Here is a 24,886-nt window from a genome sequence, read left to right as displayed (position 1 = left end):
CCTCACCAATACACCGCTAATACAGCCTACCCCACACAGACCTCTCCTCACCAATACTCCACTGATACAGCTTGCTCAGAGACCCCTCCTCACCAATACACCGCTGATACAGCCTGCCCCACATAGACCCCAGCTCCCCAGACATCAGTGACAGCCCCAGTGGGGAAATGCGTTTTATCACGTCCTTTCCCCACCATGACTTGAACCATCCTGCCACCCCGGGCTAGCCCGAGCCTGGGGCATGAGCCTGGGGCAGGGACAATCACACCGCGGTGGCCCGCATCTCGGAGGCGCGGCTGGGTGTGTTCTGGAAGCGGGTGTGGCTTGTTTTGGTTTGGGGCTGGCGGCTGCCGTTTTTCCCAGCCGCGATACAAAGCGTCGGGGAGACGCAGCCTCCCACGGTCTGTAGGGACGCGGGCTGTGCGTGCGTGTGCGCCCGCCGGGGGGAGGGCTGGTCCCGCTGCTTCGGAGCAGTCACCGGAGGCAGTGCCGGCAGGTGCCAGTGACCCGCCCGCGCCCAAAGGCTGCAGTGCACCGTCCGAGCCCAACGCTGCTGGTTCGGACCCCGGGCCCCCCGCGGCCACGCCAGCCCCCGCCCCGCGAGCAGCAGCAGCAGCGCGCTCCGCGGGGACCGGAGCGTGCGGACCGCACCAAGTCTTCTGCGGGGGGCACTGCGCGCGGGGGGAGCCGAGCGAGCGTGTTTCAACAGGGCGGAGGGGGGAAAACGTTCGGAAAGATGTTCCCGTCCCCCTACGCTCGCAGCCCTAATGGTCCGTTCCGCGTGCTCTATTTAATCCCCTGCTGCAGCCGCCGCGCTGGCTTCAGTCAATAGCAGCTGCCGCGGTGGTCGCGCGTGGCTGTGGGTGCGGGCGGGCCGGCCGGACGCTCGCTTCCCGCGGGGCTGAGCCTTGGAGGATCCCCGCAGCCCTAGAACAACCATGCTGCCGCCGGCGCTGACCCTGCTGCTGCTCCTCGGCTGCCTGGCGGCGGGCAGCGGGACCCTCTCGCAGGATGGTGAGTGGGGGGCCGTGGGGTGTCAGCCCGGGCCGCGGGCGGGGGGTCCCCCCTCTCCTGTCTGCAAACGCCGTTTCGCGGAGGCCGGTCGCGCCACCCGCAGCCCAGGGAGCGGACCGCAGACAGCTCCGTAACCCGAGCCTCTAGAAGAGGGGCCGGGAGCCGCCGCCTCCTGCCCGGCAGCTGGGGTAGCGCGTCTCGCCTGCCCGCCCCTCTGCGTTGCCTCGGTTCGGCCGGGCTCAGCCTCGGGCCCGCTGGGGCTGGGCCGGGGGCGCCGCGCCCCTAGGGTGCAGCCAGGTGCGGGCGAGGGGTCCCTGTTCTGCGGCGCTCAGCGCGGGGGCTGGGAGCCCGGGCACAGCGGGGCGGGGGTCGCTGGGCGCTGCCTGCCGCTGGCGGGCGGTGCCGCTATGTAGGTCAGCCAATCTCCCCGAGTGACAGGTACCCCCGCCGCCTGCCCAGCCCTCCTCGGGGTCGGGGTCGGGCTCGGCTCCGGAGACCCGTCCTCGTCCTGCAGATTGGCCCGGCTCCCAGCCCTGCTCGGTGCTGGCTGCAGTCGCTGTTCCGAAAGGGGGGGGGGTCCTCGGGGACCGGACTGGCCGGGCCATCGTCCCTGGGGAGGGTCCCCCGGGCATAGCCGTGTAGCGGCGGTTCGGTGCGTCCAGCCAGCGGCTCTGCAGCCTGCGACGCAGCAGGGCGCAGCTGGGCGCGGTGAGAAAGGGAGGGGCAGGGCTCCTGCCTCGGAGGGATGGAGTTAGCGGAGCTGGCCGTGCGGCTCTGGGCTGGGGAGCAGGAGGAGCCACCCCGGGTCTCCCCCGAGGCCTTCCAACGGGGTCCTCCAGCCTGGGGCAGCTGGTATCAAGGTCACCCCCTCCCCAGGCTGTCCCTTTGCCACCTTTTCAGCAAACAGGTATGGCTGGCTCCACACCTCCTCATCCCTGGAATGTTCCAGAGAGACTGGCACCCCTGCCCCTCCTGCCGCGAGGATCAGGAGTCTTCCCATGATGTGTCTCTCCATAATGTGTCTCTCCATGGCTCCCACTGGGTGACTATGCTGGGGGAGGGGGGTTGGGGTGCAGAGTAGGGCGCCAGGGCCTCAGTCACTGCACCCCAGATTGGCCGTGTCACCATCTCAGCAGGCCTGTGTTCTTGCAGCTAAGGGTAGCCAAGTGCCAAAGGTGACCGCAGTCCTGCCAGGGCTGTGGCATGCTGCATTTCGAGGCAGGGCTTCAGTGCTAGAGTTGAGGCTGAGATTGGCTTTTAGTTCCAGGAGCACTTTGGAGAGATTTATTTAACATTATCAGGCTTGCTGCCTGTCTTCCCATTTCTGCCTATTTACCTTCCTAGCCAGCTTTCCATTTGTATCTCTGTTAGTCCATCTGCCTCTCCCATTAAGCTAGAACATACAGTGCTGCAATTAGCTGGGTTTAAAGTGCTCGGAAGATAGCAGAAGGCTGCAGCAGGGTTTGGAGAAGACAGACCAATTCCACCAGTTCCTCCCAGAGAAACCTGTTCATATTTGTATGTGTCTTATTGTTCAAGTATCTCTCAAATCCCCCTGGCACTCTGTATACAGATTGTTTATTACGCAGAAAGCATGGAGCGGCTCTGTAGCCCCATAACCCTTGAGACAAAGGGTGTTTACCCATTATGTATAACAACAATAGGCAGAGCAATGCATGCCAAAACAACCTTTAATGAAGTACCACAAAGCAAACATAATTTTGATAAGGATTTGTAAAGGTAATACATTGCTTTTTGTAACTGTTTTGCTGCAAAATGAAATGCTGGCTGAACCTCAATAGCCAGGCTTGGGGCTTGTGGCCTGAAATGACCATGAGATCACTGATGTCATGTCAGTGACACCCTCTCTTTATATTTGTCTTTAAAGTATTATATACGCACCTATGTGGTGCTGTACACGTACTGAGACTCATTAGAAGCAGGAAATAATTCAGAGGTGGGCGGTGAGGGACCAGCAGTGCTAAGACAAGGGTTTCGCAGATTTCAAAACCAGAAAGGACTCTTATTATCTACTCTAACCTCCTACTTAACAGAGGCTGGAGATTTCTCCCAGTAATTCCTGCATCTAGCCCAGCAACTTGTGGTGGAATTAGAGCATGAGGTGAATTAGAGGTGTGAAGTAGAAGAGCGTTGTGTGTACTCACATGCTAATGAGAGGACCATTCATCCATTTCCTCCTTCCCCCTCCCTCCCCCCCATGCATCTAGAAATGCCATGTTCAGTGCAGGCAGGATTCTCAGACTATCTCTGCAACTGTGGCCATGTATTTCACCAGTTAGGTCTTGAATGAGCTTTTCCTCAGTGTGCATTGCAGGTGCTAATGATGGAGGGGTGCGGGACTGCTCTCCTTACACTTCCTCATTGCCTGATTTCATGGCGCAGGAATTAAAACTGAAAATGCGCACTGGGGTAAAATAGCCTGGAACCAAAGGCTGGATGAAGTATTGCAGCGTGTGGGAAGGATGAGAAACTGGAACCAGGAAACATCCTGGTTAGGGCATGAACTGGAGGTGCTTGGATCCCAAAGTAGGAGCTCTCCTGTTGAGCTACGGGAGAAGCTCTGCTAGCCCTTCACAGCAGGAAAGTTTCTATCCTCTTCCCCACCCCACACTAGAGGAGAAGACTGTTACTGGAAGCAGGGTATCATGTGATCACACCCATTCAAAAGCCCCAGAGGCAGGCACTCTCCATGCATTCTAAGTGGTGGTGGTCTTGGTGATTATGATATAAGGAAAAGTTATTTACTTGTTCCCATAATATAAGAACTAGGGGCCACTAAATGGTTTAAAACAAATAAAAGGAAGTTCTTCTTCACACAGCGCACAGTCAACCTGTGGAACTCGTTGCCTGAGGAGTTGTGAAGGCTAGGACTATAACAGGGTTTAAAAGAGAACTAGATAAATTCATGGAGGTTAAGTCAGTTAATGATTATTAGCCAGGATGGGTAAGAAATGGTGTCCCTAGCCTCTGTTTGTCAGAGGGTGAAGATGGATGGCAGGAGAGAGATCACTTGATCATTCCTTGTTAGGTTCACTCACTCTGGGGCACCTGGCATTGGCCACTGTCAGACAGCAGGATACTGGGCTGGATGGACCCTTGGTCTGACCCAGTATGGCCATTCTTATGTTCTTATGAGCATGGGGCTGTAATGCCTTCGGCGTCATGAAGCCCCAAAGAGGAGCCACCTGGGTATGGCTGGCACCATGTCACTCTTGATTGTTTGTTAAAAAGGCCATGCTAAATGCCACTGAATACCATAGATTCCAAGGCTAGGAGAGATCACTGTGATCATCTAGTCTGACCTCCTATATAGCAAAGGCCACAGAACATCCCCGAAATAATTCCTAGAGCAGGTCTTTACCAAGGGCTGAGTTTTTAGTTTTGTTTTTAAAGTGTCCCAATGGCTAATAACCCTCAGTGTTTTTTAAGCCTGATTGTGTTCAGTGAATTGACTGGGTGTCCACGTGCATACTTTTGACTGAATCCCAAGTGCTCACAAAAATGCACGTGGTATTGGTTGAGAGTGGTGGGTTGAAGTTCTCTGTGTAGCCCCCAGGCAGAGTACAGCATGGAAAATGACATGGCAAGCTTCCCTCAGGAAGAACGGTAAGAAGTGTCAGCGTTTCCTTTGTTCTCTGGCCCTTTGCTGAGATATCAGCAAGGGCGATGCTGGCTGAAAAACATAAAACCAAAAAATCTGTGAGCACCAACCTGGAGCACTGTCTACTCCCACTATCAATTCAGAAAAGCATTGGCTGAGAAATACTGCCCCCGCAGGAAGACATTCTGTAGTGTCGTGCTGTTCACCAGTCAATGACATGGGCTCAGGAAAATGTCCTTCACCATTGATTGTCCTAAAACCAGGGCCGGCTCCAGGCACCAGCTTGCCAAGCAGGTGCTTGGGGCGGCCACTCTGGAGAGGGGCGGCACGTCCGGCTATTCGGCGGCAATTCGGCGGACGGTCCCTCACTCCCACTTGGAGTGAAGGACCTTCCGCCGAATTGCCGCCGCAGATTGCGATCCCGGCTTTTTGTTGTTGTTGTGTTTTTGTGTGTTTTTTTTTTTTTTTTTGTTTCCCTTCGCTTGGGGCGGCAAAAACCCTGGAGCCGGCCCTGCCTAAAACCCCCGTCCCATGCACCCCTCAACCTCTGAATGTGTCCCTGGCACAGCTTTCTCACCAGTAGGGCCCTTCTGGCAGTGTTACTGAGGAATGTGGTACCCCCTCAGAGGGGAGAGGTAAGGTGCTGCAAGTATAAAATTCCCCACCTGTCTCCTCCCCTTGGGAATTAGCTACATTGTATCCCACAGCTCCTTGACCATTGTAATGAGACAGGAGGTGGGGTTCCACAAAGGGTTCTGTTGCCCAGGGAGCAGAACTGTTAGACTCTGGGGAAAGTCTTGGTACTTCACCATAGTAGCTTTGTCTGTGTGCCCTTGGACAGCTGATGTGCTGTGCAGATTTTGGTGTCTTTGGGCTGGGAGTGTGTGATGTTGGGGAGAGGATGATTCTGTGCCTACAAGAACCCCACCAGTGAGAGAGAGGATTAGTTCAGGAGCAAAACCTTTTATTTATTTGAAAATCGTGTACACTAGCTACATGGGGAAACCCCCTGAACACTAAAGCTCCAGGCCCTGGTCTGCTGGGGACCTCATCTACCGAAGGTACTTGTATATCACCTATTACTGTAGCACCTCACAATCTTTAGTAGCTCTGAGTGCTGTTATCACCATTGTACAGATGGGGGACTGATGGTCAAAGAGGCTAAGTGACTGGCCCAAGGTGTCACAGGCAGTCTGTGGCAGAGCAGGGACTTGAAATGAGATCTCCCAAGTCCTAGGCTAGTTCCCCAACCACTGGGCCATCATTCCTTTCTCAGCACAGTAGAAAATGTTCTCCCCCATGCACTTCCTCCTACCCTCTCCTAGTTGTGTGCCCTAAGGTCCATTGATCTAGAGACGGGTGGATTCACCAAGTACCTGACCCTCATGCGAATTCCCAGGCTTCCCCTAGGAGCACTTCATGCTGAGCAGAAGCACTGTGGTGAGAGGAGATTTCCCTGTCTTTGGTGAGTGCCATGCGTTTCCAGCTAACACCCAGTGAATGAGACCATCCCCTCACAGGATGCCCAAATGGGTATTAGTGCTTCTGGGAGGGAGTAGTGTCTAATGGTTAGAGCGCAGCCCTGGGAGTCAGGAGCTATGGGCTCCATTGGCTGTGCCAGAGGTGTATTGAGTGACCTTGGTCTAGTCAGCAGCCTCTCTGTCTTTTAATTTCTCCACCTCTGAAACGAAGATAATAATAATGATTTGTCTCACTGGGAGGTTGCGTACATTAATGTTAATATAAGCCCTTGAGCCCCACCTAAGGAAATCTGTAGTGGCATGCTCAGTAATACTCTCATCAGCTGGACAGATGGGTTTGCCACTATCTGCTGGCTCGGTCCATGGTCTATCTGTGTGCTTGGACCTGATGCACTGTAACTGTCCTATGCAAATGATGGCGAGATCCTTGCAATAGCTATTTTTCTTCAATAGGACACATTTGTACCATAGTGAGGCTGTGCGGCAGCTCTCACGGGGGTGGGGGTGCTAAGTGTAGTCCCTCAGCCCCATAGTCATTTCTTAGCCCCTCCTTGCCAGACTGCAAGCTCCTTGTCTTCAGTTGCAGTTGCATTAGGATGCACATTGTGACTTTTGTAAATACTACTTAGGCTTGGGTAGAGGCACATCCACATACTTGTGCTAAAGCAACTACTGACTTCACAGCTATCATTAAGGTTTAGCATATGCTACAAACCTTGTTTCAGTCCCATGTCACATGGGGGAAGTTGGCTGGGGAAGTTGTGGCAGCCCTGGTGAACTAATTCCACCACAGGCATGAGAAAGGAGGAGGAAAGTGAAGTGCAACCTTTGTGAATCTCTTGAAACAAAATTAAAACCACTCTGATAGTTTCAGATAGGCCCATTCCCCCTCAGGGAGCCATTCTGTTGCAGGAAGCCTAGCCAAGAGGAAATGCAGCTGTGGTTGCTTTTTTGCATTATTAGACTCTGAGAATAACAAGTGCAACAGAACAGGGAAGCCGTCTACTAAACGGCAGGCAGAGCAAGCTGCGAACCAGGATTGCTGAAACTGACAACTCAGCTATCTGGCAGAAGGCATTAGGATCAATGAGACACACTGGATTGAAAACAATAACAGAGATCAGGGTACACAGAGTCTCCCAGCCACGTACCCAGACAGTGAGGGGAAGTGCTGGCGCTGCAAAGGGAGGACTGAAACTTTGCTTCCACTCTGACTATCTTCAGGTTGGGGAATAACCTGTGTTACTGACTCAGAGGCTGTGCTGGGCGTGTGCTGGGGAATGTGGAGGGCATGTCTGCAATGAGCTGGAGGAAGAACTGAAACAAGCTGGGGAACTGCAATTGCCAGCGACGACGACTAATGAGTCCCTGTCAGGCCCTTGTGCCTTTCCAGTCTCCTTCCAGTCAGAAGGTGTGAGGAGAGATAATGCTGGGCTGCTGTCTAGACACAGAATGGATGGGAAAGGCAACTCCCTCCTTGTCCCTCAGCCCTGGTGCCCATGCGCCAAACTGGCCCAAGTGGAACGTGTGTCTGCCCTCATTTTATCACTCTCCACCGAGATGAAGGCAGACAGTCCTTAGCTCCATCATTGGCCAGGGCTCTTTCTGCATCTCTGAGCAATTCCTGGTCACCAGCTACAGTCTCCTCTCGTCTTCAGACAGCCCCCTTCTCCAAAGCAATGCTGCTTCTCCCTTCCCCACGGAACCCACCTCTCTGTCCAGGGCCGTCTTAGTTCAGTGGCTCTCACTCACATCTCTTGCTTAAAGAATTGCACCCATTGCAAAGATAACTGTCCCTGATCCCCCTCCTCCTACGTACACACAGGAGTGGAGAGAGCACTGGGACCTGTGTATAAAACCAGCCACGCCAGCTCACTCCTTGTCTGAGATCAGGTTGGCTAGTGTGTACTGAGCAGCTGCTTTTCATGACAGAAGGGTGACTGAATACACAAAGGAGACTATTCTTAGTGAAGTGGCCTGAACTCTAGAAGCTCAGTGGGATCCCAGGCATCTTGTTTCTGCAGCAGTGCGGCGGTGGCCTCTGGCAATAGCACAATGGCATATGCTGTGGCATGGTGGTGTTCTCGGTGGCTGCATTATTCTGTTACTACCGTGTCTTGTGCTTGTGGCAAGTCTGTCACTCTGTGAACTGCTCACTGCACAGCATCACTTCTGGGCCCTCAGAGTCCTCTTTGCAGGGATTTGCAAAATATTACAAATGGCCAAAGACTTGCTTGAGAGGAGGCAACAGCTGGGTCCTGGAGCAGAAAGTCAGCATCTGTCCAGTTCAATAAGAGGCGTTGCAGCTGTGACTGTTCAGCAATCCTCAGCCACCCCGTAAACTTCTGAGCTATGTTTCCTGAAATCCTCCTGGCTTCTCCAGCGTGACCAGCAGATGGGCACGTGGCCTTGGTGTGTAGCAGAAGCAGAGACCAAAGTGAGAGGCTGGACAGTAATACTCACCAGGGAGAGGAGTGAACTCTGGCTGCTGCCCACCCAGGTGTCAATACCTCCCCATCCTCCCCTTTCTCCTGTCTTTGGGCAGTGTCCCCTTTCAGCATGATGGATCCTTCTCCAGCCAACACCCTTTCACTCTGCTGATGAGGTTGCTTTCCAAACCAGTTAATTAAACTGATGCCATGCCCCGTGTGGACATTATTAATTCCATTTAAACTGGGCTTATCCATTTAGCTTAACTTGCTAAGGAGCCACTAGAAGCCAGGTTTAAACTAAATTGAGAGCGCCCTGGCTGATGAGGCTGGGCACCAGCTTAATGGAATTGGTTTGAAATGACAGTGGTGCCACTCTGCATACATCTACACCGCAGCTGGGAGGTGTGATTCCCTGCTCAGGTAGATGTATACTTGCTAGCGCTCCTTGAACTGGTGCCAAAAAATAGCAATGTCATGACAGCATGGGTAGTGGCTTGGGCTAGCTGTCCGAGTATATACCCAGGGGTCAGGACTTGTGACACCATGAATGCTTTGGTCTCTCATGCCAGCTGTCAGCTTGCTGAACATTCATGGGATGGACCCGTTCCCTTTGTTGTCAGTGACAAAACTCTTATTGACTGGCTTGGGCCTTAACTTTTGAAATGGAATTTGCTCTTGCTCCTGCTCTCCATGTGTTTTCATGTCTGCATGTCGAGTCCTTCTTGTCCCGTATGCTGGTTTTTGAGGATAAAAGCTGGGTGCAAACTAAAAACCTGATCATCTCCAGAAACAATAATGCTGTGGAATTCCCATGCACCATGGACTCATTTCAGTCTCCCCTAGGCCAGCCATACCCCTGGAGAGAACTCCTTTCACAGGAAAGAGCATTCTTTCTGACTTCACCGTAGGGCCACTCCATGACACAGGCTACTGACGGTTCGAAGTTCTTCCCAACTCTCTGATTATAGCCATCACTTTCTAAGCTGAAGTTTCTTGTTAAAGAAATGGCAGTGGTAGCCCTTCTGGTAGCAGAGTCTGTAAATCTGTATACTGCTGCCTTGCCAAGTTCTGAGATAGATGGGTGGAAGCTGCTAGCAGCTGAGATGTCAGGCCCCTGTCTATTCATATAAAAGGGTATTTGCACATTCAGCTGCTAATGGAGCTGTGCTCACGGCACCCAAACTGTGGTGATCTGTCACCCATCTTTGGCATTAGCCTGGCCTTAGGAACTTGTCCATTCTCTGGTATTTCAGCAAAGTAGCTGAACACCAAGCACAGTAAAGAAGACAACCTGAAGAAGAGCTCTGTGTTGCTTGGAAGCTTGTCTCTCTCCCCAACAGAAGTTAGTCCAGATATTCCCACCCCCACGTTGTCTCTCTAAGCGCAGTAATGAATATTTGCATAGAGCTGTCCCTGGTGGACTCTGCTCTTCACCTCTCCTAAACTTGGCAGCTTTGCATACTGTTTGCAGACCTCCCAGTCACACTGTAGTGCTCCATGTTGGGCTCTGACCCTCTCCTCTGACAGGGACTGCTCCATGCACAGGATCGAATGGTCCAAGGCACCACTCAGAGCTGCTGGAGAGAACTGTCCTTCAGGTTAACCTGATTTCGCCACACCTGCTAGATGGTGACTTTCATTATTGGAACCACCTGCATCTATCTCCAGTGGCTGGGATTCACTGGGAATGACCCTCCATGGCCAGGGTTTTTTTTTTTTTTGGTTCTAAAATTGCTTCTCCTCCCATTTGCCTGGGAGCCAGTAGGAGACTTGGCTGTTTGGTGCCAGGTCAACAGACTTTCTAAGATTCATGCCCTATTGAATGAGCCTGCAGGAGACAGTCTCCAGGTAATGGGGCTCCTGCCCCTTTTCATGGGACTTCTAAAGGATTTAGCTGTGACAAATCACTAGGAAACATGCCCTGGGCAGAGGAGAGGGTGAGGGCTCCAAGGGGTTTCCAGTTCTCATTTCTAGGGTTTCTCATTAATATTTTCTTGTAGCTCTCAAGGGAAAAATAAACAATTCTTATTTTCCATTTTTCCTTTGAAAGACATTGGCTGCTAGGGTTCTACATGACAATTTCACTGAACACACACAGATCCCTGTAAGGCAAAGAGCAGCCCTAGGACCCCACTCTGAGACCCTCACTGGGGCAGGATGGCCCCAGACACCAGAGAATATCAAACCAAACCATCTGCTTCATTGGCAACAAGCACGTCAGCGATTGGCCCAGAAGGAACTATGGCGTCACCATGCAGAGATCTCACAGCCTTCAAAGGGGCTCAGACCCCGTCCTGTTGCCCAGAGGCTGTTCTGGCTCTCACACCCCAGAGCTGTGTCATACCACCACGCCGAGAAACATCAATGGAAAAGGCAAGCGTATAAAAGCCACGAACTCATGAGAGGAGACCTGCAGGCTCTCGGAGCAGTGCCACCTCACCAGCTGGCTGCATGTTATCAGAGACTTTTAACAGACCAAGCAAGAAATCAGAAATGCTGCAGACAGCAGGGGCACCCTATTGTCTTACTGTGTAAAAACTCCTTTTGTTGTGCACAGTGTTTGTACGACCGTTACTGTGCAAGTAACGCAGAGGGGTGGGCATGATTCTCCTCGCATGTATGCTGGGGTAAATCAGAAGGAACTGTGGGTTTCAGTAGGTTTCTACTGGTCTAAATCGGTGTGGGACAAGGGCTTCTCAGTCCAATCTCGTGATCCGCTGATAAATGAGAATAACCGTTCCATGTTCCTGAGCTATGATCCGGAGCGTGTGGTCCGATCTTTCAAAAGAGCTCTGCACCCCACATGAAAATGACACTGCTAGTTTAGATGTCTATCTGTGCAGAGCATCTGAAAGCCTGGTCCATGGTGCCATGTTTGGTAGGCGTCTCACTGCTCATGGTCTACTATACGTTCATGCTGCTGGCCCACGGGGTGGGCAGTGATTCCTGCACAGACTTGTCCCCACAGAGACTCCAGCAGGGCGCAAAGCCAGCTGGTCACATGTGGCCCATCAAATGCAGAGATCAGGACATGGAAGGGGCAGGAGAGCCCTGTGTGCCCCACTGCCTGTCCTGGGATCCCCCCTCTGTACAGATACTAGGGACAGCTGCACCCCGTTCTGCTGCTTGCGCTCCTTCCCCGTAGATACTTGCAGCCCTGTCCTTCCCCCTGGATACAAGTGATGCTCAATAATTGCAGTGGGAGAGCAGAGCCATGGGAGTGGCTGGACCATGCACCTTTTCCTTACAGACCCAAGCTTGGCTGGATCCCCCCCAACCCCACCCCTCTCTCTGCCTCAATGCTCTGGATGCTTTGGTTTGCATTTATGTAGCTCGATCTGGAATGCTCCTGCCTGAGACTAGCAGGGGGCTCTCCTCACACTGTCCAGCTGGTCCAGGGCTCACTGTGAATGCCTCTGCTTTAGGCTCTGCCCTGGTGACATGTGCTTGGAATAGTGCTGACTCCTGAGCTGGCACCATCTATCCCTCGGCTCCATGTGCCACAGAGTGCTGATGAGCAGGATTCTGCATCGCATGCTCTTGCTACCAGCATTCCCTGCAAATCCCTCTCATTTCAGGGATGTGCAACCCCTTCCTGGCTGGACTCTACTCTCTGCAAATACATGCCCTGGAGGGACTTGGAAAGGTTCTGTGGCTGTTGATCTGCGGTGAAGATGAGATTCCTGAGACAGGCAGTTTCAGAGAGAGCTGGGACCAGCCTCCTTTCCCCTCCCTCGGGGGTTGTGCAGGGAGAGGACGCAGTGCTGGATGCACAGGCAGTGGCTGTGCCCTGCACTGAGATTCCCTTACAATGTTGCCGCATTTTGCTGAGCTAATTGGCCACCACCCCTGTGTGAAAGTGTAAACACCACTGGGAAGCACAGCCAGCAGCAGCCTGTGTCTGTGCGGCTGGCTGCCAGAGCCACAGGCAGGAGCTGCTGCTGCCATCAGAGCGGCTGCTCCTCCCCGCGTGCTGCCAGTGAGCTCGCCCATATCACACCTCAGGAATGCGTGGGCAAGCCGCCGCCGGAGTATTAGGGGCAGCACGGGGGGGGGGGGGGGAGGGGGGAAGTACAGTCCATTGCCCAAAGCTGTACTCCCTTCCCCAAGTCCTGTTATGGGCTGGAGAGGGGGCTGCTTTCCAGCTCCTAGTACAGTGTGTGTCTGCGATGATCATAGGGCCCTTGGGCTGGGACCTGTGCAGATGGGAGGGGGGCTCTAATTGCGCCCTTGTCTAGAAACAACCAGCCAAGACAGGTTAAAGACTGCCCCATGGCCTATCCTCCTCAGCAGGTTCTCCTGGGCTCGCTCCTTTCCAGCACACCCTGCCTCAGGGCTCCTATTAACTGCCTATTGTGCTAATGACCAGCCATGTTCCAGTCCTTCAGCTCTCCTTAAGTGCAGTAGGCAGCTGATAACTTGATCAAACTCCTAGAATGCAGCATCCTGTGGCAAGGGCCCAGCAGCTGAGTGTGCAGGTATGGGGGGGAGAGGTGGGTTCCATTTGGGGAGAGGATGTCATCACATCCCAGCAACCTGCAATCACTCTCGTGCCAGCGCCAGTTATATCCAAGGCCCCAAGTGCTTGTGAAAGCTGGGCCCAAATCATGTGGCAAAGCACTGGGTTCTAGAGCACTGTAGTGCGGCAGGGTGGAGAATCCACCTCAAGGCCCTGGGTTCTAGAGCACTGTAGTGCAGCAGGCTGGAAAATACATAGGCTCTGGGTTCTAGAGCTCCAGGGCAGCAAGGTCCTGGGTTCTAGGTGGCTCTAGTGTATCAGTTTTTTGCTTTTCTGTAGTTGAAATGAGTGATCTGCTCAGCATGGGTCCCTGTATCACTGGCCTTGAGATTAATTTCATTACTTTGTGCTGTTCCCTCATCTTCTGCTTTTGAGCTACCCAAGATGTTTGTACTGAAGGAGCCATAACTGTATTGTCCAAACTGGCATGGAAGAAGCTGCGGGGGGGAGGTGGCAACATGGAAAGGGTGATTGGGGCATTTGGCAACTGGAGAGGCAGTTTGAGATTGTGGGATAAACACAACAGCTGGCTGCTTCTGCTAAAATGATCAGCAGTGAAAGACTGAGCAATGTACTCATAGGCTGATCGGTGTGGCACTGTAACAGTAGAACAGCCAAAGATGGCAATTTAAATTTGAGAGTGAATACCCTTTTGAGATGAATGGGACAGTTCTTATCTATTGCAGAACTATTAGGGGGTGAGGGATAGCTCAGTGGTTTGAGCATTGGCCTGCTAAACCCAGGGTTGTGAGTTCAATTCTTGAGGGGGCCACTTAGAGGGATCTGGGGCAAAATCAGTATTGGTCCTGCTAGTGAAGGCAGGGGGTTAGACTCAATGACCTTCCAGTTCTATGAGATAGGCATATCTCCATATATAGGGGGAGGGATAGCTCAGTGGTTTGAGCATTAGCCTGCTAAACCCAGGGTTGTGAGTTCAATCCTTGAGGGGGCCGCTTAGAGGGATCTGGGGCAAAATCAGTACTTGGTCCTGCTAGTAAAGGCAGGGGCTAGACTCAATGACCTTTCAAGGTCCCTTCCAGTTCTAGGAGATAGGATATCTCCATTAATTTAATTTATTTATTTGTGTCCAGCTGCCTGCAGACTCAGGCAGACACCACTGGATTGGTTACTCAATTCATGTTTTCCAGGTTATCTTCACAATCACCAGACCAGACTTTCAGAAATGTTCAGAATCCAGCAGCCCCCGTGGAATCCTTCCCTCCCACAGTGAGACCAACAGGGATTCCACCCTTCATTATCCTCAGCGGAGCTGCAGGAGGCTGAACTGTTTTGAAATCTGGCCCACAAGGGCTAGAAGCTGCATTTAAAAGGCCACCATGAGCATGGTGGGTGATTCCAGGCTGAGGAGTGCGGGGCCATGCTCTAACCCGCTCCCTTGCTCTGTCGGTCAGAGGCACAGCCCTTCGCATTGCTGGCTGGATCCCCTCCATCTGTGAATCATGACTCAGCCCCTGCTGACTCCAGCCTGCTCCATGCTGCACTTCCATCACCATGCCTACCCCTTCACCTGCTCCTTACAAGGGTAGGCACCTGCCATTGCCTGGCACACGCCCTCCTGCGCTGTCTGCCTCCCAGCTGTGAGTGCTGATTAAGAAATCCAAGCAACAATCGCTGGTGGCAGTGCACGATCTAAATATCACTGAACCAGAAAACTAGCCAACACTTCAGTGGTCCAGGGCTGCCTGCCTCAGGTCTCCCCACCACTCGCCTGTCTACTCCCAAAAGGCTTCCAGATGCAGACTGCAGCCATTCTTCGCACAGCCAGAGCTGAGCCCCTTACCTGGGAGGTGGCCAGGAGAGAGATGTGGCAGGTCTCTGTGCTCAGCAACTGTCCAGTCTGTGCTAGGAGCCAGGGTCACAGCATTCCTGGGGCTTGACTCGGTGTGTGCTACACAGCATGAATGGGAGAACTCGAAATACAGCTGCTGCTCTGCCCACGAAATCCACCCTACATGCTGGGGGGTGAATGAGAGGGATTGCCTAGAACCAGCTGGTACCTGCTCCCCACCTCCACACTCGGGAGTCCAATATCAATGCCCTCGTGACTGATAACAAGAGACTGCTGAAACCATTAGAGCCCATCCCACTACGAATCACCATGCCACAGCAGGCAACTGGCCCCTTCCTGGGGCTGTGGCAGGGCTGGCTCCAGGGTTTTTGCCGCCCCAAGCGGGGGGGCGGGGGGAAAAAAAGCCACGATCGCGATCTGCGGCGGCAATTCGGCGGAAGGTCCTTCGCTCCAAGTGGGAGTGAGGGACCGTCCGCCGAATTGCCGCCGAATAGCCGGACCTGCCGCCCCTCTCCAGAGTGGCCGCCCCAAGCACCTGCTTGGCAAGCTGGTGCCTGGAGCCGGCCCTGGGCTGTGGAGAGCAAGAGCCGCTCCCTGGCCCCAGCCCCTGGTGCAAAGAGGAATGCTTCAGTGCAGGCTGGCTGCATGGTCCTGTGTTCATGTCCTTGCCATACAGCTGCCCCTCTCTTCCACAGCAGCTCATCTCCATTCCCCACCCTCAGAGGTGGATTAAGGTCTCCTAGGGCCCTGGGCCAGAGCAACTGTGGGGGCTTCAGCACTGGAACTGTGGCCCTGTTCTACCCCTTCCTCCTGTGGCCTCACTCACCGCTCCGCCCCCTTCTGCCTCTTCCCCCACGGCCCTGCCCTGTTGCACCTATGGCCCGACCCGGTTTTACCCCTTTTCCCTGCAGCCCTGCCATTTCGCCCACGGTCCTACTCATTCCACCCCCGCACTGCAGCCCCGCCCCCCATTTGCTCCTTTCTGGCGCCCCCCCCCCCCCCCCGGGCTCCAAGACTGGAAAAGCTTCCGTCCCCCCACCATGGCAACGGGGCCACAGTGCAGAGCAAGAGCGCCTCCAGTCCCAGGGTGGCAGCCAGGGTTGGGGCGCTGTGGCTTCTGCCAAGTGTTGGGGCTTCCCCCGCCTGGCACTTCTGTCGGGGACCAGGGTCGGGGTGCTGGGGTTTCCCCTGGCTGTCACACAGCTTTGGCCAGGGCTCCGGGCTTCCGCTGCCCCACAGTGGATTTCTGCTGGGGCACCCATTTTTCTGGGGCCATGGGCCCATTGGATAATCTGCCACTGCCCAAGTTGATCCTCCAGCTGCCTGTGCTTTCCCTTCTGCCCCATGTGCTGCCTGCTCCTGCCCCACCACCCCCAGCTGCACCCCCTCTTGGGGCACTTCTCTACCCATCCCCCGCTGCGTCTCCATGAGGTGTGGTGGGGAAGAAGGATCTCCAGTCCCACAGCAGTTCCTCTTCCCTGGTCTGTAAGAGAGAGAAGAGAAGGTCTCTGGCTCTGCATGGGAGCCAGGGGAGAGGCCTGGGTCTGGCTCTAGCTCTGCAGGAGGCTCCTACAGCTGCCAACCATAGGTGTTGGAACTGGGGGTGATGCCATACCCCCGGCTTGAAGTGGTTTCCATCATAGACAGGGTTAGTTTGGTTCAATGGTTCTCAGCACCCCCACTCTACAAGCAATGGGATGGAGGGAGGGAAAGATTTTTACCAGAGATAAAAGAGGAGGAGGGGCTCGGCTGAGAGACCGAGCACAACCAGTGGCCAGGCCCCCTGGAGCTGCAAAATGGTCTTCATCCAAACCTGCCGCCTCCAGAAAACTTTGCCTTTGGGGCTGAACTGCTTCAATTGGGGGCTATGCCAAGGGGAGGAGTTTGTGTGTGTGTGAGGGTGTGGGGGTGAGCAAGAATGGGGCATCTGAGCAGGCGAGTGAATGGTGCTGTAGCCTTCCTAGTCTTCTGGGCTCTGGAGTAAACTGCCTGGGGTTGAACCAGAGAATAAGGCCTGCTGAAGAGAAGGGGGTTTGTACCCCTGTGCCCATGGCACTAAGTGTTGGGAAACCACAAGTCAACCAAGCTTGTACAGCAGATTTGTTTGTTTGCTTAGCTCCTCAAAAGGGCCTGATCCAAGCTAATTGAATTCCAAGACTCCCATCTCCAGCTAAGTTAACTGCCTCACCCCAGACTTGCAATTCATGAAAGCTGTGCTGTGGGTTGAACAGTAGCTTTATAGTCCAGGGTTGCTGCCTGAATTATTAAAATGCAATCCATAGAGAGAAGAGAACTTGCCATAGAAAAAAACCTGTGTCAATAAAGATAAACTGGATCCTTCTGCTGATGAAGGACGTGACAAGCAGCTCCATTTATGTGTTTAAGGAGAATAAAATGATCTGCTGTTCTGTTGTATGACCTGAGAGATACTGTGCAATGGTGTAGTCAGAGGCTGTATCATAATTGTGTGTGGGGGAGGGGGGGCAGAGTTAAGGGGTCATGTGCAACCTTACCTTGGGCAGTTCCTGGCACCTCAGTGCCAACTCTGCAGCCTTCATGGTCTCAGCGCAGTGGCCTTCCATGGAATTAATGGAAACATGTAAACACGTTATAGTAAATAACCCAATCCTAAACTAGAGGGACTGGGCTGGGAGTATGTGCGCACACACCTAGAGTGACCAAATACCACAGGGCAGCTTGCCGGTAGAGTAGGCCTCTAGAGTGGCTAGCACCCGATCCTGTCCCAATTAGTCAATCCACCATTAACTTGGGTGAATTGTTCCAATGCTTAATTACTCTCATAGTTAAAAAAGTATGCTGTATTTCCAGTCTGAATATGTCTAGCTTCAACTCCCAACCATTGGGTTGTGTTATAACTTTCCCTGCTAGATTGAAAAGTCCACTATTAAATATTTGTTTCCACGGTAGGTATTCATAGACTGTAATCAAGTCACCCCTTAACTTTCTCTTTGTTTAGCTAAATAGGCTGAGCTGCTTGAGTCTCTCACTATTAGGCATATTTTCTAATCCTGTAATCATTCTCTTGGCTCTTCTCTGAACCATCTCCAATTTATCAACATCCTTCTTGAATTTTGGGCTCCAGGACTGGACACACCAGTGCCAAATGGAGACGTAAAACCTCTACTTGAGATTCCCCTGTTTACTCATCCCAGAATCACATTAGCCCTTTTGGCCAGAGCATCACACTGGGATCTCATGTTCAGCTGATTATCCACCATGACTCCAGATCTTTTCCAGAGTCACTGCTTTCCAGGGTAGAGTTGCCTCCTTCGTGTAAGTACAGCCTTTTTAGATGTATACACTTACATTTAGCTGTATTAAAATGCACATTGTTTGCTTGCGCCCTGTTACCAAGCAATCCAGCATGCTCTGTCAGTGACCTGTCCTCTTCATTATTCACCACTCCCTCAATTTGTGTCACCTGCAAACTTTATCAGTGATTTTGGTTTTTTTCAGACCACTGATATAGATGTTAATTAGTGTAGGGCCAAGAACTGATCCCTGCAGGACCCCACTGGAAACATACCTGCTTGATACCCACAATTCCATTTTGAGACCTGTCACTTAGCCAGTTTTTAATCCATTTAGTGTGTGCTATGTTAATTTTATATTCTAATTTTGTAATCAAAGTGTCGTGCTGTACCAAGTCAAACTTCTTACAGAAGTCTAAGTATATTTTGTCAACAATATTACCGTTATCAGCCAAACTTGTAATCTCACCAAAAAAATCAAGTTAGTTAGACAGGATCTATTTTCCATTTGCGTTAATTAATTACCCTTCTTTAATTCTTTGTTAACGCGGTTCATATCAACTGCTCCATTATCTTGCCTGGGATCAACGTCAGATTGACAGGCCTATAATTACCTGAGTCATCCGGTTTACGCTCTTTTAAAAACTGGCAAAACATTAGCTTTCTTCTAGTCTTCTGGAACTTCCTCAATACTCAAAAACTTAATGAAAATCAACATTAACTGTCTAGTGAGTTCCTCAGCCAGCTCTTTAAAACTCTTGGGTGCAAATTATCTGGACCTGATTAAAAAATGTCTAATTTTAATAGCTACTGTTTTATATCCTCCAGAGATACTAGTGGGATGGGAAGAGTGTTGTCACCATATGATGAGACTTAGATTATGTTTTCCCCCAAAATGCAGAACAGAAATATTTATTGAACACCTCTGCCTTTTCTACGTAATTATTGATAGTTCTACTATTTCCATCTAGCAATAGACCATTACCATTGTCAGGATTCTTTTTGGTTCCCAATATATTTTAAAAACTCCTTCTTTGGGGACATCTAGTAAGGTGTTCTTAAGGGATTCCCAATTTTTCTCGCTAAATTCTTCCTCCTAGCTGATTTGGCTCATAATTGTTTTCAGCTTTGAGAAATTGACCCTATTAAAACACCAAATATATAGATATTACTTCTCTGGATTTTATTTTACTTGCACTTACAAGTGTGATCAAGTCATGATCACTTGTACCTAAACTACCATTAATTTTTAGTTCTGTGATCACTTCCTCTTTATTATGGGCGGTGGGTATAAGAGGCTCGGGAAGGCTGAGCCTCCCCATACAGGACAAGAAATGCCGAACGTGGTGCACCACCCTTTGGAAGCGTGCTGGCCCACTGCCTTTGGAGCACCGCCACCGGAAGCTCCTGAGAAGTGTCGGGGGGCATCGGTGCCCAGGCCATGGCCCTCCCCCTCCCCCAAGGCGCCCTCTGCCCCTGCTCGGCTTCTTCCCCTGTGGTTCCGCCCATGCTGTGCCTCTTCCCGACCCCGCTCCACCTCTTCCTCCAAGATGTCCCCCCCCCCCACCTGCCACTCTCCCTCTCTGCCTCAGGGGAGGGGGCAGAGAGGAGCAGGCGGGGAGCACTTTGGGGGAGAATGCTGAGTGGGGGTGAGGTCTTGGGGTGGGGCCACAGTCTGGCAGCATGAGACCTCTGGCATACCTCACTCAAATGGAAGTTCCCCATGATCACACAATCTTTTTTCCCCCTACACATTAGGGATAGGCGCTTAAGGGGGCAGTCATCCTGTTCCCTATTGTGATTTGGTGGTCTGTAGCAGACCCCAGCTTCTTGTGCTTTATCTGTCAGGACATAGATCCATAAGCATTCAGGATCATTTTCTTCTGAATTGTCAGTGACTCAAAAAGGTAATGCCAATTTAAAATAGAGTGCCACTCCCCCTCCCCTTTTGCCCACTCAGTCCTTCCTAAATAGCTTATAACCATTGATTTTAACATTTCAATTGTGTGAATTATCCTGCCAGGTTTCAGTAATACCAACTAGCTCATATTTATGCTCATAAATGAGCAATCCCAATTCCTCTTGTTTGTTACCTAGGCTATAGGCAATTCAAGAATTGGTATACAGGCAATTCAAGAATCTCTTCTTTTCATGTTCTTTGGTCCTTGATTAATTTTGTGCTCAACATCCTGATTTTGTGCTGAGTGCTCATATCTTCCCTCTTTTACACCCTCCCCTTTTGCCTATTAGCTTAACCGTCTCTGGACCACTATAGCCAGCCTGTCCCCCGGGAGGTTGGTTCCCCTTCTACTGAGGTGGAACCTATCCAAACTGTACAGTCCCCTCTCCTCACAGAGGTGGACCAGTGTTCCACAAAACCAAAATCCTCCATCCAACACCACTTACCTAGCCTGTGGTTTACTTCCAGAATCTTCTGTCTTCTGCTTTCCTTTGCTTGTGGGACAGTCATCTTCAGCATTTTTCAGAGTTCCCTGAAGTCATCTGTTACCTGCAAGATATCCCATGATGCAATGTCATAGTGCTTCAGCATCAATGATCCCTGCCCATCAATGTCAGAAACCTATCCAGTCCTGGAATAGCATCTTGTGTCTTGGCTCCAAGGCCTCATGCTGTCCTGTTGTCCACTTGGCCCTTGCAGAATGTTCTTGTGAATCTTCTGAGTATTCACGGTCCCACAAGGATTGTCCATCTTCCTTGGACGGTTGGAGAAAACTTTGCAGATAAACTTGATTTTCTTTCAGGTTGGGCCAAGCTGCCATCCACATGTGTTCTGAACATCTGCTGTTCCCTTGAATTTGCTGGATCTTGAGTGGTGTCTTCCATAGTTTCCATGTTGAGCCGGGCCGGCTCCAGGGTTTTGGCCGCCCCAAGCAGCCAAACAAAAACCAAAAAAAAAGCCACGATCGCGATCTGCGGCGGCAATTCGGCGGGAGGGCCTTCGCTCCGAGCAGGAGTGAGGGACCGTCCGCCGAACAGCTGGCCGTGCCGCCCCTCTCCGAGGTGGCCGCCCCAAGCACCTGCTTGGTAAGCTGGTGCCTGGAGCCGGCCCTGATGTTGAGGATCTGGTATCACTTTGAAAAAGGAATTCCTTGTGGTCCGCTTTTCTCTCTGGAGGCTGCAGCCTGCCTGTCCTTATCGGTCTGCAGCTGTGTAGAATGCCACTGTGACCTCTTTCCCCTGGTGGTTAAACATAATAAACATTACAAACTGACCCATGGAGTAAAGGATTTCTTCTGCTGGAGACTGTCTTATGCACTGGAGCCTGGGGTCTGATTAACCTTATTATGTTTGCTTGCATAGCTGCAGAATGGCCCCAGAATGATCCAGCAAACTGCAGCTGCTGTGTTAGAATCAGCCCATGTGTTCGCCAATCCTGAATTTCCATCATATACAGGAGCATTTCCTCTCATTGGGCTGACCTTACTGCCCTGTAATCGTGGCCTGTGCCCCTTGGTTCTGGCTTGGAGGAGGGGCCTTCACTCCTCATTGCATGCTTCCTAGCTGTGATCCCCTCAGCCAGGGCCCCTCTAGCTTGTCTCTGTGACTCCCCTTCAGACTGCTAAACATTTCCCCTGCCCACCCTGGCCCTTCGCTAAGGCTGTGCGACTCCCACGCAGGTGCTGCCATTTTATGGTTCCATGGCCTTTGTCTCCTCTCCTGGGGTTGAACCATTTACCTGACACGCACTAGCCCAGTGGCCGAAGCCTACGAGGCAGGGTAGTATGGTGGAGAGTGCGGCTGGGGGGCAATGCCCTGATGCTAAATGTGGGCCCAGGTGCTGGAAGGAGGCTGAGTTTTCTTCCAGTTGGTCCCTGCTGGGCATGTATCTGCCCCATCATCCAAAAGGGGCTGTCCCTCTCCTCCCCTCAGGGGCCTCCTGCCTGGTGCCTGAGGAGGCTGTTCTAAGAGCCTGTCACTGTGGTCTCTGGATGCTGTGCTCAGGTTTGCAGTGCCACAGCAGACTGTCTGGCACGGAGGCCATTGTCTCAGCCCTGCTCCTGTTAGGAGTGGGGGCTGCTTGCTATCTTTTGCATCCTTGGGTTCCCTGGGAAAGATCCCCTCAGCCTCATGGCTTCTGGGAGGAGGGAGGGCTCCTCTGCGCCAGCCTGCCCTCAGCTCTGCTGTTGGGTTGGAAACACCGCTGCCCCACTTCTAGCTTCCCCAGCAGCAGCAGAGTGAAACTCCCAGGTCTGTTGTCAATTTCTCTGTGGCTCAGAGGTTCTGAACCAGGGCAGAAATGGATCGATCTTGTTAGTTTCATCTGGCAGCACCTGGCAAAGCTCCAAGCAGGGGACCTGGAATCTCATCCCTGTTCTCTGGTGGGAGATGGGACCACTCTGCCCCTGATGGTGACTGTATCTCAGAGGCAGCATGATGCTTCTCCACTCATGGCTTGCTGGGATGGAGCCTGTTGCCTGCATGTGACTCTAGCGCTGCCCTGTTCTCGGCCTGGCCAGGGCAAAGTGTCGGCACTCCAGGGAGATCTGGGGTGCCGGGTAAGGGGAGTGTGAGCCCAAGGGCGCCGCAAGTTACTGAGAAGTAACTTGGTCCTTACCCACTATCATTGAGGCTTTCTGCTGTAGCCAGCTGGGGACAGAGCCCCCACAAGGCTCCCAGATGGGCAATGGGCCACTGTTGGGGGGAAGCCCCATGGGGCACAAACGGCCTCTGTTAGAAACTGCTTTCCTGCCACTGTCTTCCCCTTTCACCAGCTACGGCAGCTCAATGCAGCAAGTTCCCTGGCAGACTTAGCTCAACATCTGTCCTCAGAACCACTACTCCCCCCACCTCACCCTATCTCTGTGCATCTCTTTCCCCAGTTCCCTGCCTCTTTGTCTTGACCCCACCTCACCCGTCTCTCTCTCATTTATCACTTTGGACATAAAAGCTGGACTTTGTTTCTCCATAATCCATGAAACTGTGCTGGCTTTTAGAGTGAGCTTTGTGGGGCAGGAGCTGGCTCAGTCTCTGGGTGTAGCACCAGCTGGGGTCTGTACATGCTGCTGGAATAACAGTGATAGCCATCCCCTTTCAGCGCCCAGGGGCTCCTGCCCCCTTTCCACCCCCTGATTATGCCTGTAGAGGAGACTCCCCTCCCACCCCCACTGGTTTCAGGAAAAGCTGGGAGACTGAGGAGCCTCTCCAAGGTGACAGCCAGCAGCCTATGGAATGGGTGTGGCCAGCACCATGGGGCTGGCACTGAGGAGGAAACAGAGGTCTTAGTTAAAGGATCAGGTTCTTTCCCTGAAGCCATGGAGGGCAGGGGAAATAGTGAGAATGGTGTATGGGGATGAGGGGCAGTGGGGGGAGGGGGATGAAAGTGGGGGATGCGAGGGAAACCCCAGAATGCCCAGGTGTGTGTGTGAATGAGTGAGATGGGGCGGGGGTGGCAGAAGGGGCATCTGGTCTGTCTCCTTCGGCTTGGCTGCTGAATATCCCTGCCCCCTATGAGTTAAATGATTTGATCAGAAAACTGCTGGCACACACAGCGTGCACCACAGCTGACGTTGGGCATTTCTGCAAGAGCTCCCTGCCTCTGCGGCAATTACACCAAGCTTAGAGTGCTATCTGCAATAGGCCAACAGCGATCGAGGATTTAGTGGTGTCATGTGGCTTTGGCAGTGTCCCACTACAGTGGCTGTCAGGATGCTGCACGTGCACTCTGCCCCGGCTGCAGAGGGCTCAGGCTTAGGGGCCTGCTCTGATGTCTGAACCGGTACGATCATTCTCCATGCTGTATGTTTAGGCCATAGGTTGCTCCTTGGTAGGGGTTCACACCACACTGATGGCCCTAGGAGAAGATCCCAACAAGTCAGCCAGTGGGGAGGAAGAATCCAATGCAGCTGAGTTGAGTGGGGTTCAGAGGAGAGGGTTCTGTCTGGATCCAGGGAAGGGAACTCGTCAGCTGGCTCGGCTTTTTGCTGTTTCCGGGACCGTGGCCGGTGTGTCTGCTGGGGGCATTGGTAGGGCTGCGCACAAACCCTGAAACCCCAGCACAGTCCTGTGTTTAATCTGGATCCTTATCCAGCTGCCGCCTGCCCTGCTGGCCAGGGCCAATACTCTGAACAGATGAGAGCTGCAGCTCCCTAGACACTAGGACTGGGATGATGCCAGTGAGTCATGTTGGAGAATCGTAAACGCCAGGAGGCTGTTCGTAATCCTGTGGATAATGCACGTGTGAGCGGGCTGTGCAGGTTCCTGGATGCTGTTATATAACCCAGCTGTGTCTGAGTGCCCTGGGTTACAGGATGCTCTGCTGTTCTAAAGTGGAGCTGACACAAGTTAGTTCCGCAAATGTGGCTTGGAAGATGCTTGGCTATCAAACTCTTTGCAGGAGGCAGTACAAGCATGTTCCAAGGCTTGGCTTCCCCAGAGGACTCCCTGCAGGAAAGTGCTCCATGAAGATAAGAGAGATGCCAAGGGTCTCAGTGTGGGAGGTTCCTGAGAGCCACGAGGCTGGAGAGAAGATGCAGCTTTTCTCCATGCAGAAGTTCCCAGGGCTGGAACCTAGCAGAGGGGATGCAGGCATGTGTCAGTGCAGGAGCCAGAGGTCCAAGGTGCTAGGACATAGCGAGGGGACACAGCCCCCTGCTGGGGCTGGAGGGACCCCTGGTATAGCTGGGCTGTAGTGCAGGGGACGCAGGCATGCCTCGGGGCGGGGGGTGCTAGGAGCTGTGGCACGGTGCAGAAGCTGCAGTTGTGTTTGAGCACCTGG

At 52.7% G+C, this 24,886-nt stretch overlaps 1 protein-coding gene across 3 annotated transcripts in view; it reads left to right on the top strand.

The window, feature by feature from the left end:
- Positions 1–854: 854 nt before the first annotated feature.
- CADM3 (cell adhesion molecule 3) overlaps positions 855–24,886 on the top strand; it is a 111,555-nt gene continuing 87,523 nt past the window's right edge. For all 3 annotated transcript variants that reach the window (XM_026657605.2, XM_026657606.2, XM_026657604.2), the window contains exon 1: positions 855–1,014. In XM_026657605.2, coding sequence (XP_026513390.1) covers positions 939–1,014 — 76 coding nt within the window. In that variant the 5' untranslated portion in view covers positions 855–938. The remainder of the gene's footprint in view (positions 1,015–24,886) is intronic.

This window comes from Terrapene carolina, unplaced genomic scaffold (genome assembly GCF_002925995.2).
Source record: "Terrapene carolina triunguis isolate 2854851 unplaced genomic scaffold, T_m_triunguis-2.0 Scaffold249, whole genome shotgun sequence".
In the NCBI taxonomy this organism is placed as follows: domain Eukaryota; kingdom Metazoa; phylum Chordata; order Testudines; family Emydidae; genus Terrapene; species Terrapene triunguis.
The sequence above is the reverse complement of the archived record's forward strand: the minus strand, read 5'-3'. Positions and strand labels throughout refer to the sequence as shown.